Raw genomic sequence first — 14,781 nt, 5'->3', positions numbered from 1 at the left:
TTAGAATGTTAGTAATATTGAATTTATGTGATAAAGAAATGAGGAAATTAAATGAGGAAATCAAAGTATTTTAATGAAGTGTTTGCAGCATTTCACAGTAATAGTTTAGTGATAACAGTATTTGCTGCCCAGAAGCCCTTATTGACTTACATTGCAGAATTTTTTTTCAAAACATATTAGTACAGATTATTTCTATATAAAGACTCTTTGATCTTAATGGCTCATGAACTTCCTCCTCTTCTTTTGGAGAATGCAGATGATGCTGTAAGATCTTTATGGTCATAAAATTAATAGAAATAGACATGTTTCTTACCATCCTCTTGTGCACTGCCAGAAGTTTTCTTCAGATTCATTGCTTGATAAGAGGTTTAAAGGTTTTTAAATGAGGTCATTCTGCTTTAGGCTGTCAAAATTGAAGTGTTGGCAGAAGTGCCAACACCGTGTTGCTAGAGGAGGCCGAAATGCACGCTTTTAAGCTCACATAAATTGACGTGATGTCTGGAACAAGGTAAAGTAATTATCCTATAAAGAAAAGAATGTAGTTCTTGGAATACTTAACTTTAATCCACAATTGGAGAACATCGCTCTTGTTTAGACATGCTTCACACGATAAATATCAAATGCTATGGCGGCTTGCTAGGTCGTAGCAAATGACGTAGCTGAAGGCTATGCTAACTATTGTCTCGGCAAATGAGAGCGTTTTTGTCAGTGTAGCATCGCTAGCAAAGTCGGCTGTACAACTGGGGCGAGTGCTAGTAAGTCTCTCTAGACCTGCCGTGTGGCGGGGCTCGGTCTGCAATCACTGACAGTGGCGACACGCGTGTCCGACGTATACTAACGGACCGCGGCCAATTTAAAGGCTACCACCTAGCAAGTGTCGTGTCTGGTGGACGCCACATTCCTCCCCCGCAAATCGGCGAACGATGCGACGAGGTGGGGAGCCTAACAACAGGCGAGGATGTGCCACCTGCACCCGGCCATTCGGTCCGAGGGGAACTAGGAATCGCCTGAAAACCTAGTCCAGGGTGCACGCCAACATGCAGTGTATGCGCCCGTAAAGAGACAAGAGGGGCCGAAGATTCGACCTCCATCGGGGCGGGGCAGCCGACGGGCGAAGACGACATCTGGTTCGGAGCAGGCAAGAGGTCCATGTCGGAGGATAGCTGGTCACGGGAAGCGATCGGCGGCGTGTGACCCAGGGAGGCGCTTGGCGGCTGCAGCGAAGTGTCCACTGCGGGCGTCGCCGGCGGGAGAACAGGCGGCGGTGGCGCGTCGCCATGGGGCAAAATGGAAGGCAGCGTCGGTAACACCTGGGGCTGAGGCGAGTCAGTAGATGGGTCCCCAGGGTGCTGACCGGACGGCACCGTCGCTGAAAGCAGACGGGGTGCGGCAGAACCCATGCGACGACAGAGGCGCAGCTGATTGAGATGCCAACGCACCTCACCAGAGGCCCCCAAAACCAGATACATAGCGCGGCCGAGGCAGCGAAGAATGCGCCCTGCGAGCCAACGCTGTGAACCTCGATAGTTGCGATAGTATACAACGTTGCCTGGAGCAAAAGCAGGTGGCTGCCGTTGCACAGGAACCTGATGCGGCGGATGCAGCATAGACATCAAGGTTCGATGAGGACGACCGTGGAGCAACTCAGCCAGCGAGCGACCATCTCGGGGCTGAGAGCGATACGAGGACAAGAAGAGCAATAACGCATCCTCCCGAGAATGCGATTCTTTCAACTTCAACATCTGGGACTTGAAAGTCCGGACCAATCGTTCAGCGGCACCGTTTGACTGAGGCGAAAACGGCGCGGATGTCAGATGTTGAATACCATTGGCCTTGCAGAATGACTGAAATTCTGCGGACATGAATTGTGGGCCATTGTCGGAAACAATAGTCTGTGGAAGACCTTCAATACAAAAGATAGCAGATAACGCTTGGATGGTGGCAGAGGACGTCGTGGAAGACATCCTGACAACAAAAGGAAAATTACTGAAAGAATCGACCACAACCAACCATCGAGCATTCCAGAATGGACCAGCAAAATCGATGTGTAAGCATTGCCAAGGGGAAGTGGCTTTCGGCCATGCAAAGAATTTCCGCGGCGGTGCGGATTGTTGTTCGGCACATGCCATGCAAGAAGAGCACATATTCGTAATCGCAGCATCGATTCCGAACCAAGTACAGTGCTGGCGAGCAAGTTGTTTCGTTTGCACTATACCCCAATGTCCTTGGTGGAGAAGCTGTAAGACAGAGGACTGTAACGAACGTGGGACCACGACCCTGGACTGATCATTATCAGAACGCAACAGCAAAGCACCACGTCGTACAAAAAGTCTCTCCTTGTGAGCAAAAAATCGGCGAACCAACGGATCCTCGATCCGTGACTTGGACAATGGCCATTGCGTAGCAACAAAACGCAAAATGGTAGCAAGGACAGGGCAGCAGCTGTGGCTGTAGCTACACGATGAAAATCAATCGGAAACGATTCGACCACGTCATCGGTTTCCGCATCAATGAACATGCAAGCAAGTTCAGAAGAATCGAATGCTCTACCCTCAGCAACAGGCAAACGGGACAATGCATTGGCGTTTCCGTGCTTAGCAGTGGACCGATACAAGATATCGTAGCGGTACTGCGAGAGGAAAATAGACCAGCGAATGAATTTCTGCACTGTATGTGGAGGTACAGGCTTGTTGGGATGAAAAAGTGATGTCAAAGGTTTGTGGTCTGTGATGATGGTAAAGTGACGACCATACAAGAAATGATGAAACTTTGTAACGCCAAAGACGAGAGCCAAAGCTTCTTTCTCGATCTGGGAATAATTTCTTTGCGCAGACGAGAGCAATTTGGACGCAAAGGCAATAGGGCGCTCATGCGATCCATCTTTGTGCGCAAGCACAGCACCAATCCCGAAATCTGAGGCATCTACCATCAACAAAAGGGGTTTCAGGGGATCGAATGGTGTAAGGCAAGTAGTGGAAAGCAACGCCGATTTCAACTGGCGAAAGGCGCGTTCGCATTCCGTCGTCCTGACGAATGGAACACCTTTACGGCGTAAGCGATGAAGCGGAGCTGAAATGGAAGAGGCGTGGCGCACATATTTGTTATAGTAATTTATTTTTCCCAGCACACTCTGTAGCTGCTTCAAATTCTGCGGCGACGGCAAGTCTTGTATGGCACGGAGGTGCTCTGGACTGGGATGTATGCCTTGGGCATTGATTACATGTCCCAAATATGGTAAGTCAGGAGCAAAAAACACACATTTGTCCTTCCGCAATTGAAGACCATTTTGTCGCAAGACCTGAAATAATGTTCTGAGATTGGCTAAATGTTCTTCTTCCATCTTTCCGGAGATCACAATATCGTCCAGATAGTTTGCTGCAGTAGGGACCGAGGCACAAACAGTTTGCAGATATTACTGAAACAATGCAGGGGGGGGATGCACACCCGAATGGCAGTCTTTTGAATCGGTACAAACCAAGATGCGTGTTAACCACCAAGACGCGCTGGGATTCGTCATCCACTGGTATTTGCAAGTACGCATCTGCTAGGTCCAACTTCGAAAAATATTTACCCGGGCACAGTTTGTCAAAAAGTTCTTCCGGGCGGGGTAAAGGAAAAGTTGCAATCACTAGTTGTGGATTCACTGTTGCCTTGAAGTCCACACAAAGTCTCAATTTTCCGGAAGGTTTTCTCAAAATTACTAAGGGTGATGCCCAGAGAGAAGCCTGCACACGTTCAATCACACCTTGTGATTCCAAATCGTGTAACGTTTGTGCGACCTCATCACGCAATGCGTGGGGAACATTGTGCGCTCTGAAAAATTTTGGTTGCGCGTTTACTTTCAGTTCCAAATGTGCTTTATAGTTCGCAGCGCAACCAAGGCCCGGTGCAAAAATGTCTGCAAACTCTTCACATAAACGAGAAACAGTGGCTGACACAGTCTGGTTCACTGATAGGACCTGATTTACTATAGACAAGTTAAACAACTGAAATAAATCTAAACCAAACAAGTTCACTGCAGAAGAAGAACGAAGGACGTAAAATGACACAAGTTTTGTTTGTCCCTTGTATGTTGCAAGAAGGCTGCACTGTCCTAACACAGGGATATCCTGACCGGAATAACTATTTAACTTAACATTCGCGGCACGCAATGGAGGTGTGCCCAGCTGTTTGTACGTGTCGTGAGTGATCAAGGAAACTGCAGCTCCGGTATCGAGCTGGAATGGTATGACCGTGCCATTAATGTCCAAATCTACAAAAAGTTTATTGTCCTGCTGACAACAAGAGCGACTGTCTCGTGCAACGTGAACTGACACTGGTACAGAATCACTTGCAACTTGACGGGATTTCCTGCGATGTCGATGCACACTATTTGTGGGACGAACACAGTCACTGTTAGAAAGAGCGGCACTGGGCGGAGAGGAATGAACTACATGAATGTCCATGGGCGAAGGTTCACGAGCCTGAGTATTCTTGGTTCGATTACGGCGCGAAGCAAAGGGCCTGGAATCGTTGTGAGTGTCCGATCTGAGCTTTTCCTGGCAAACACTCTGAACATGTCCTTTTTTATTACAGAAAAAGCAAATAGCTTGGCGTGACGGGCAATTGTCACGCGAATGTCTAGTAGCACACCGCGGGCATGATTTTAGCACTGCATTTGCTTGCTTGCGCGGCACACTTAGCGGAGAGCTTGACGGCAGCTGCGCGGACGGGCGCGAGGGCTGTTTACTGTTCCACGCAGCTCGCCCGGCGGGCCGGTTAATGTGACACACAGCTGGCGAACTTTCAAATGATTCCTGAGCAAAGTCAAGTGTGTCTTGCCGATCCAATATGTCCATCACTTGTTGAAGGGAGGGATTGACTAGTTTCAAAATCTGTTCCCGGATACGAACATCAGAAACGTTCTGTGCAATTGCATCACGCACCATAGTATCTGAATAAGGGAGTCCACATTCACACTCAAAAGCACAATCCCTAGTAAGGCCTTGCAAGGTTGCAACCCACTCCCTATTAGTCTGACCGGCCGTACGTTTTGTACGAAAGAAAGTATACCTTTTTGCAACTACATTGACTGATTCTTTAAAATATGCATCTAATGCAGACAAAATTTAGTCGTAGGACAGAGTTACTACGTCGCGTCGGGGAAACAATTTCACTATCACTCGGTATGTGGACATGCCGACGCACGCAAGCAAAAAAGGCTGCCGCTCATTACCTTGAATTCTGTAGGCGGCGAGATGGAATCCAAATTGGCGTGACCACTCCGTCCAGCTTTCCAGTGTCGGATCAAAAGGACGAAAAGGTGGTGCAACTGCGTGTTGTGGCTGCGGTAGCGGTGAAGTGGCGGCGGCCGCATCGTTTTGCATTGCACGTTGACCCTGGATGAGCTGTCCAAAGGCATCCAATGAGGCCTGCGTCTGCTGATTCTGCAAGCGATAAAATTCGGACAGTACATCTGGAGATTGTGGCGAAGCCATGACACAAGTAAATTAAGCAAGCATAAAGAAGAAGACCCTGTTTAGACTCTTTTCATACTCGTCGCCATATGAAGTGTTGGCAGAAGTGCCAACACCGTGTTGCTAGAGGAGGCCGAAATGCACGCTTTTAAGCTCACGTAGATTGGCGTGAGGTCTGGAACAAAGTAAAGTAATTATCCTATAAAGAAAAGAACGTAGTTCTTGGAATACTTAACTTTAATCCACAATTGGAGAACATCGCTCTTTTTTAGACATGCTTCACACGATAAATATCAAATGCTATGGCAGCTTGCTAGGTCGTAGCAAATGACGTAGCTGAAGGCTATGCTAACTATCGTCTCGGCAAATGAGAGCGTTTTTGTCAGTGTAGCATCGCTAGCAAAGTCGGCTGTACAACTGGGGCGAGTGCTAGTAAGTCTCTCTAGACCTGCCGTGTGGCGGGGCTCGGTCTGCAATCACTGACAGTGGCGACACGCGGGTCCGATGTATACTAACGAACCGTGGCCGATTTAAAGGCTACCACCTAGCAAGTGTGGTGTCTGGCGGTGACACCACAAAAATATTATTTGTTGTGATTACAGTTTTGACACATTGTCATTGTCAGGTATTGTGAGATGTTGTAACCCACTTAATAACATGAAGCTGTGATGTGCTGGAACATAGTTTCCACCAGTGTAAAAGCAAATGCATTTGGTGGTATAAATTTATCCGCTTTTCCATACACCATGCTAGCACATGTTAGAAAGATGGTGTGGGGAACAGTGGATAAATTTACACCATCATATGCATTCGTTTGTATATTGTTGGTAACTGTTCCAGCTTGTCACAGCTTTGTTATTGAGTGAGTTACAAGAGCCGACAATGCTTGACAGTGACCATGTGTTGAAATTGCAATCACAACAAATAATATTTTAACTGCCATAAGTGGAAAGACTTCATTCAAAAATTTCATGTGTATCCAGTCCTCATCAAAATTCTAGCCATAAGTGTCTGAAATATTTGCTGCCTGCTGGACTGAATTTGGGTTTGTTTTCTTTGTGCTAAACAGCAGGGCCATTAAAATCTGTTGCTTAAAATAATGGGACGAGTTCTCATTGATTCCCCAATACGGAATATATTAGGTTGGTGTGTAAGTTAGTTGTGTTTTCTCATAAGTTGAATAAACACAACATGTACACATAACAGAGACTTCAGTCATCAGTAGTATATTCAACTTCACTATGTCCGCCTATGGTGTGGTGTTTTGCACTGTAGAAATCATGTTGGTTTTGAATTGAAGAACTCCTTAAGCCATGTTCTGAACACATTTTCATCCAGATAGGAAGTTTCTTGAAGATTGTTTGATAGAGTGTGGAAAAGGTGAAAATCTGAAGGTGCAAGATCAGGTAAATAAGGTGCATGTGAAACGACTCCCCAACCCAATCCCTGTGTAGTGCTTTTTGATTGCCTAGCAGAATGCGAGCAGGCATTGTCGTGGAGTAGGATGACTTCTCACAGTCTTCCTGGATATTGTTCTTGGATTGTGTCTGCAAGACATCTCATTTGTTGACGGTAAATGTCAGCAGTGATCGTAACAGCTTGGGGAAGCAATTCATAGTACACTACACCGTCGCTGTTCCACCAGATGCATTACGTTATGTTTTGTGGGTGTGGGCAAGTCTTTCTATGGGGAATTGCCTCTTTGTTTGGACGCAACCATTCCTTTCTTCTCCTTATGTTAGCATAAAGACACCATTTCTTGTCGCCAGTAGCATACAGGATAGGATTGGTCAGTGTTCCTCACAACCCAATTGATGACGAGCGAGCAGAGATGCACATATGACCACCTGTTGATTTTATCTTACAACACCTGATTTTTGAACCTTCCCCATTGCATGCGAATGTTGCGTGATGGTGGCATGATAGCAGTTCATCACTACTGCTAGTTCTAGAGTACACTGACGTGGATCATTGTGGAGTAATGTGTTTAAACGATCTTCATCAAACCCCGAAGGTCTTTCTGAATGTGTAGAATCACTGATTGCAAAACAATCCTCCTCAAAATGAGAAAACCATTTTCTTGCCATTCTCTGTCCAGTGGCACTATCCCCGTGCATATCACAAATATTTGTGGCTGGGTCCCCTGCTGTCACCCTTCTATTGAACTTGAACGGAGGAATGCGTCAGAAATTTTCAGATTTCTCCACTTGTCATTTTCTAGCATCCACAGCTCAACTCATTATCTCCAAATGACAAAAGAAGTTTATGCTCAAATAGCAACAGTGAACCACAGATAAAAAAAATGACAGTCAATAAGTAAACCCATAGCAACTGTAATAGCAACAACCAAACCAAAAGTGCTATAAACTTACTCGCCAACCGAATATATGTATGATGATGGGCTAAATATTGTACATGTGTTCAGTGGTGCTTCTGAGTCTAGTAGTGTCAGTTTTTGTCATTTTATGAGACGAATCTTCATATCCTGAGTTTCTTTTTGACTGTGGGAACCAAATGGCACTTCAGAAGTGGGGCAGGGGAAAAGAGAGAGAGAGAGAGAGAGAGAGAGAGAGAGAGAGAGAGAGAGAGAGGGGGGGGTGAGTAATTGATATGCCTTTACTGATAAGAAGGATCATAAGTTGTCACCAATTGACTGGCTTTGCTTGCCAGAGTAGAATATGTAATTCCAAAATTGTTTGGGGTATGATATACACTCAGTGGGTGGAGGACAAATTTGTGGTAATCTGTAGTCAGTATGATGTGGGGACTTCAGCAGAAGTATCTTTTTTAACCTTATTAGTACTTTGTACCCATATTTCAACTCAGACTAGTAACTGCAAGTCTATTACTCTGCAACAGTTTTCAACTAATTGCCACCATCATGGACACACACTTTTCAAAAGCTGCAAATGTCAGCACTAATCTGTCAAGATGATGAATCATTTTAGCACCGGAAACATTAGAGATACCTGACTTCAAGATTCCACATAGTTACCAATATTAACATGCATACTTGGTGTAGACTTCTTTCTGAAGTAACAAAACCTTATCTTGAAGATAGAGGAAAATCAGATATGAAAGTCCCAAGTAACACACTACTGGAGTCTAATGTATGGAAAGAGTCCTAAATTAGAGCAATATAGAGTGAGCTGGAAAGAGGCTACTGTTAGGATGATGATGTCAACTTTTCGGGAACCCAGTGAGTTCAAAATATATTATCATTTTAAATGTTAGAACTTCCCAATGACATGTTAAGAATTTTTGCAAGTTTTTAGTGGTTACGTAGTGGCTCTTGCATAAGATTTGGAACTGCAGTGCTGACTGGAATATCAGAGATTGCTTACAACACATTCATGCAACAAACCCTAAAGTATTGCTCTAGTTAGTGGCATCCATACCATTTAGAAGCAAAAACAGATACTGAACATATGTAAAGGAATCACTAACGGTCACACGTTTGTTTGACCCATGAGAGAGCACCACAAAAATGGTAAAAAATCTGAACTGGCAGAGGCATGAAGATTAGATGTCAACTACCCATGAGAGCCTACTTGGAATCTAGAAATATACTACAGCTCCCTACATACTGCTCCTGTAGTTATCATGAAGACAAAGATTAGTGCAATTACTGTGCACACAAAGGCATTTAAGCAATCAGTTCCCGTTTGTTGTATACTCTGGTCAATTGGAAATAAACCCTCACATATGGTTCAGTGAGTAGTACCCATGCCATTCACTTCAGTGTTTTATAGAGTATAAGTGTAGGAACCATGGTGATGGGGGCTACTTCTCTTTGCAGCTCTCTGTTCACTCTGCACTTTTACGGGTTGTCTGGCAAATTAAACATTTTTACTCCACACTTAATTACCGGCCTTTTAAATTTCTTATAACATTGTTGAGTAGTGTCTTGAAATGGAATGTAGTAATTGATAATGTAGTTCTCCTATTTTATTTATGTTTTAGTTAAGTTTAGAGATAACATCACCATCACCACCACCATCACCAGTTTCCTGCTATATTTGCAAGTCCTTCTCATCTCCATTTCATGCAATCAATTGCTTCCTTCTTAATGCTGGTGTATGTGCTGCCATGTATCGTATCCATGACCTGAAATCTCTTCCATATGTCCTTCTAAGTCTCTTTTTATAATCCCCTCCTTCATTCTTAATATATGTCAAGTATCATTTCCTTCTTTTTATTACATCCAGTAATTGCCTTTGCTCTCCCACTCTTCTGAGTACCTCTTCACTTTTCACTCTAGCCATCCAACTTACTCTTTCCATGTTCTGCCATGTCCAAATTTTAGAAGGCCCCCTTGTTGCTCTGTCTTTCTTCCTGTTTCCACATTCCAGCACCATACAACAGGGCATTCCATACAAAACATTTTAGTAGCTTTTTCCTTAAACCTTTGTCCATATTACTGCAGATAATTCTCCTTTTCTTGTACAATGCCTCTTTAACCATTACAGGCTTTCCCAGGGGAGATAACTCAACTTAAAATCATATTCAAGATTCAACTGACTGAGAATTGTTAAGATCTGAAAATTATGGCGCGAGGAGACACTTGAATGGCAGTGCATGTGAATGACATGTTGCCCATATCTGTGCAGGGAATTTTGCAGCAGTAGGAAAGTTTATACTTCTCAGTTTGCCTCTTTTGGCATAATTTTAATGATACGATACACATTATCATTGCTTAACTATGATGTGCTATCATTGAAGCAACTGTACATAGTGGTGGTGCTGTGCTTGGTAGGACAGAGGTAGAAATAACAATACACCAAGTCAAGTGGCTGAAAGCTGACAAGATAACTGACACACAAGCCCTTTTAGAACAAGGGTGGGTCTAGCTAAACTGTGGGGCGAAAATGTCTCTTTGCACAGTAATCAACTTATTCTGCTTGATCACTACTTTTACAGGAGGTCAGTAAATGACTGATCAGTTTTCAGAAAATAATTTTTTACCACCATGTATGTAATATAATTATTGATATATTGGCACACTTAACAGATTAGAAAATCATATTAGGTTTTGCATTTACATTATTTTATCACATGTACAGGTAGGTGAGATGGTTACAGGGACAGGTACAGGCAGCTTTAGAGACCAGCAGAAGCTGCTGAGCAAAGAAGCAAAATGTATTAGCAATCACATACATACAGATCATGATGTGCACTTCCAGGTAGCATACAGAGAATATGGGAGAGTGGTGGGAGTAGTGATTTTCTCTACACGAAACATTTACATGTTGCATTTGTGGATACCTGTATTATTATTTGTTTCTTTTATTCAATTGTTACTGAGCAGTTGAGAAACGGATTGTAAATACCTTATGCGACTTACAACCAGCTATTACTTGTAGACCGTTTAGGACTCCTGGCACTGTAAACATATTACGTCTAGATTATACCTCTTGTTGAATAGAAATGAAGAATGTCAACTGAAAGAACAACAAAGCATGGCCTGTCAAATTACTTCAGCAGTTTTCAGTCAAGAATTTATTACCTTTTTTGTATGGTAGGAGATTTTATTAACTTTTTTGTATGGTTGGTTTTCCTTCAGAAATTTATTAGTGTTTCCTTGGATTTGTGTGAGACCTATTTTTTTTATTTATAAGATTATTTATTAAGTGCTTAATTGCTGTGTCTTCCTTCTTTGGATTGTTTATAGGGAAGCACGAATATGGGACTTAAGAGATAGCCGGAAATCCAAGCCCAAGCCACTGACAGATCTGAAGCATCCAAAAACTTTAACAGGATGCTTCTTCTCTCCAGCTGGAAACTATTTGTTAACTACATGCAATGATGATAGGCTTAGAGCATATGACACAACAAAGTTTCGATCTGAGGTCCCAAAAGGTAAATGTTACATTGTCTTTACTGCTTTACATGTTTAATTATTCATTGCATCATGATATCTTAAACTAAAAGTGTGTAAGAAGTGTGTTCATGTTAGACAGCAACTTTTATGTTACCTAGGTTTATAATTATTGTGTAAATCGGTGTAGACTGGTGTAAGCATTAAGTAACCCCATGTTTGACCTGACACTGGTACAAAATCACTATTGAGCATGTCACAATGACATGCTGGTGACACACTGGCCATTGCTGCTATGCCAGTCTCGAGCTTTATGTAAGTACTGTGTACTGACTTGTGATATGAAGCCTGAAGTATTTTCTAAAATTGCTCAGCTATTACAGAAACAGTTAGCGATAATTTGCCCAGGATGTGATGTGGTAGAGAAATCAATATTGTGATCAGGCTTTAGGTCTAGTATTTAAATTTAAATTCCCTTATATTTTTCACACACACACACACACACACACACACACACACACACAGCTAAAGTCTTGTTTAGAATGTTGAACAGAAGGTTATATGGCAAGCTAGATAGAGGGATTGCAGAGGAGCAGTTCGGATTTAGAAGAGGAAGAGGAACAAGAGATGCTATAGGCCTGCTAAGAATTATAGGGGAAAGATTTATGGAAAAGGGTAGAGAAATCTTTGCTGTTTTTATAGATTCAGAAAAGGCTTTTGACAGAGTTCAGTGGAACAAGCTGATGGATATCTTGAAGAGGAAATGGGTAGACTGGAAAGAGAGACAACTGATACAGAATCTATATTTACACCAGAAAGTAAGGATAAGGATTGGAAATGAAATGTCAGAAGGAAGCAGCATTGGACGAGGTGTTAGACAAGGTTGTTGCTTTTCCCCACTGTTGTTTAACATATACCTTGAAGAGATTATTGCGAAAAGTTTAGATGGGAAAAGAGGAATATGTATTGGTGGAAAGATAATAGAATGTATAAGATTTGCTGATGATATGGTATTAGTGGCAGAAAGTGAGCGGACAGTGAATAACATGCTCAAAGATCTGAATGAAGCTTGTGTGGAATGTGGGGTGCAAATAAACACAGCAAAAACAAAGAGTATGGCCATCAGTACAAGACGCAGACTGTCCAATATTAAAATAGGACAATCCACCATTAGCCAAGTAAGTGAATTTAAATATCTTGGAAGCACAATAATTGAAGACTTGAGATGTGACCAGGAGGTAAAAACTCGAATTGCCATAGCGAAGGAGGCATTCAACAGAAAGAGGAGACTCTTATGTGGCAAATTAGATAAAGGACTAAGGAAAACGCTTGGCAAATGTTTTGTCTGGAGTGTGGCACTGTATGGGGCAGAAACATGGACACTGAGATGAGAGGATGAAAAAAGGTTAGAAGCATTTGAGATGTGGATGTGGAGGAGAATGGAGAGAATAAGCTGGATGGAAAGAGTGAGTAATGAAAGAGTATAGGAAAGGATTGGTGAGAGAAGATGTCTGCTGAAGGTTGTAAGAGAAAGGAAAAAGAACTGGTTGGGGCATTCATTGAGAAGGGAGTGCTTGCTAGTAGATGCTTTGGAAGGATTGGTTTGTGGGAGAAGACTGAGAGGAAGAAGGAGATACAAGGTGATAGATGACATAAAGGGAAGAGGAAATTATGCAGACCTGAAGAGGATGGCAGAAGACCGGACAGCCTGGAGAACTACCATGTGAAAACCTGCCTTTAGGCAGAACACGATGATGATGATGATGATGATGATTACATTTTTCAAACCACTGATGTATGGCCACTGTTTTATGTATTGTGTTTATGTCATTGAAAATAAAAAGTTCATATCATTTTTGCACAATATGGGTGACAGCTTCTAAGAAGCAGTGAGTGAGGAAACTGTTAAATAAAACTTGGGATCCTTTGTCAAGATATAGTTCAGTAAAGCCTGATAAGTCAAAGAATGCTTTCCTTCTCTAAACTTCCATTTTTTTAAAAAGTGCAAGAGTCTGGAGACAAATTCTTTTTTTTTCTGTTCTATTGATTCCAGATCAAAGCATTACTATTTGGAGCATGGACACACTATTTTGGGTGATGGTACTACCAGGATTGGTAGTAGCTAATATCTCATTTTTTTATTTATTTTGTTTGTTGGTGTTGAGGTTTTGTTCAAATTGGAATGTCAGAAGATGATGATTTTCAGATGGTGATGTTGTAAGAACTATTAGCAGTAGGTAATTAGTTTATACAGGGTTGGGCAAATAAAAGTGACCAGGAGAACAGTTACAGGGTACAAAGAAGTACAGCAGAGGAAGGGAAGTACAGTACCAACTTAGCAGAGGAAGGGAAATACAATACTAACTTGACTAAAGCAGATGTTGAAAGTGACAACCATTCATTTCTTGTAACTTCTGGGCACCGGTGAGCAAGTTGCTGAAGCCGGACCGCTGGAATTGCTGCAGTCTCATCTGAAAAGTTCTGCTTCAGCTATTGGGACTTGAAGACTCCCCACACAAAGTAATTGCACATTGACACATTAGGTGACCTAGTGGCCAGCTAAGGCTGCAACCAGACTGTGAACAGCTCTGTCAGTTATGAAGATTGTGTAAATTTGCTCCAAGGTTTGGCCGACTGTATGGTCGGTTCATCCATCCTGTTGGAAGTAACTGTAGGGTAGGTCTTTCCCTCCTTCGTTAATGCTGCCCCCAAGTGGCTTCAGAATGTTGTCAATGTAACGCATCGAAGTCAGCATCTGATTAAAGAATGTGGGATGAGTAATGTGGCATGCAGACACTGCATACCAAACCCCTACTGTCTCAACATGCAATGGCGTTTTGTGGAAGTTGTGAAGATTCTCCACTGCCCGGAACCTGTGATTATGAGAGCTGGCATAACCACTCAGGTGAAACCAGGGTTCATCAGACAAAAAAGAGAAAAAAAAAAAAATCCATGTCCGAGGCATTCCTTGTTATCTCAGTGAACAGCCACCCACAAAACTGGAGGCACTGAAAAGCATCTGCTGCTTTTAATGCATGAACAACACACACTCGGTAGGGATGCATGCGCAGGTTCAGGTGGAGTATTCGCCTGCATGATCGGTGTGATATGCCAGTCTCTTGCAACAGTGTTGGGTTGATGTAGTAGGACTTCATGGAAAAGATTGTAACTTTATGGTTTTCTCTCCTGTGACAATCTCCACAAGTTAAAACTTGGTAAATTGCATTCTACATGTCCTTAGATACTCTGCAAGCCACCGTACATTGAATGGCAGAGGATCACAGTAGTGAAGAAATGTGAATAACAGATCATGATTTTCACTCTATTTGATGCCAGAATTAAAACCTATTTATATAATTACAGTATTTTCACCAGACGAATATTTGTGGTGTATTATTAAATTTGTTCCACTATTGATTTTAGCTTGCAGCTTTTCTCATGTAGTTTGGAGTGCTAAGATTATGAGTTGGGAGTGGAACTGAGTAACCTATATGTCGGATAGTTAAT

At 42.7% G+C, this 14,781-nt stretch overlaps 1 protein-coding gene across 1 annotated transcript in view; it reads left to right on the top strand.

Annotated features, from left to right (window-relative positions):
• LOC126466663 (WD repeat-containing protein 76-like) overlaps window positions 1–14,781 on the top strand; it is a 168,237-nt gene that overhangs the window by 125,869 nt on the left and 27,587 nt on the right. The window contains exon 10 of the mRNA XM_050096400.1: window positions 11,128–11,315. Within this exon, the coding sequence (XP_049952357.1) occupies window positions 11,128–11,315 (188 nt within the window). The remainder of the gene's footprint in view (window positions 1–11,127; window positions 11,316–14,781) is intronic.

The sequence above is a fragment of the Schistocerca serialis genome, chromosome 1, assembly GCF_023864345.2.
Source record: "Schistocerca serialis cubense isolate TAMUIC-IGC-003099 chromosome 1, iqSchSeri2.2, whole genome shotgun sequence".
NCBI lineage: Eukaryota > Metazoa > Arthropoda > Insecta > Orthoptera > Acrididae > Schistocerca > Schistocerca serialis.
This window is presented reverse-complemented; position numbering and strand designations above follow the sequence as displayed.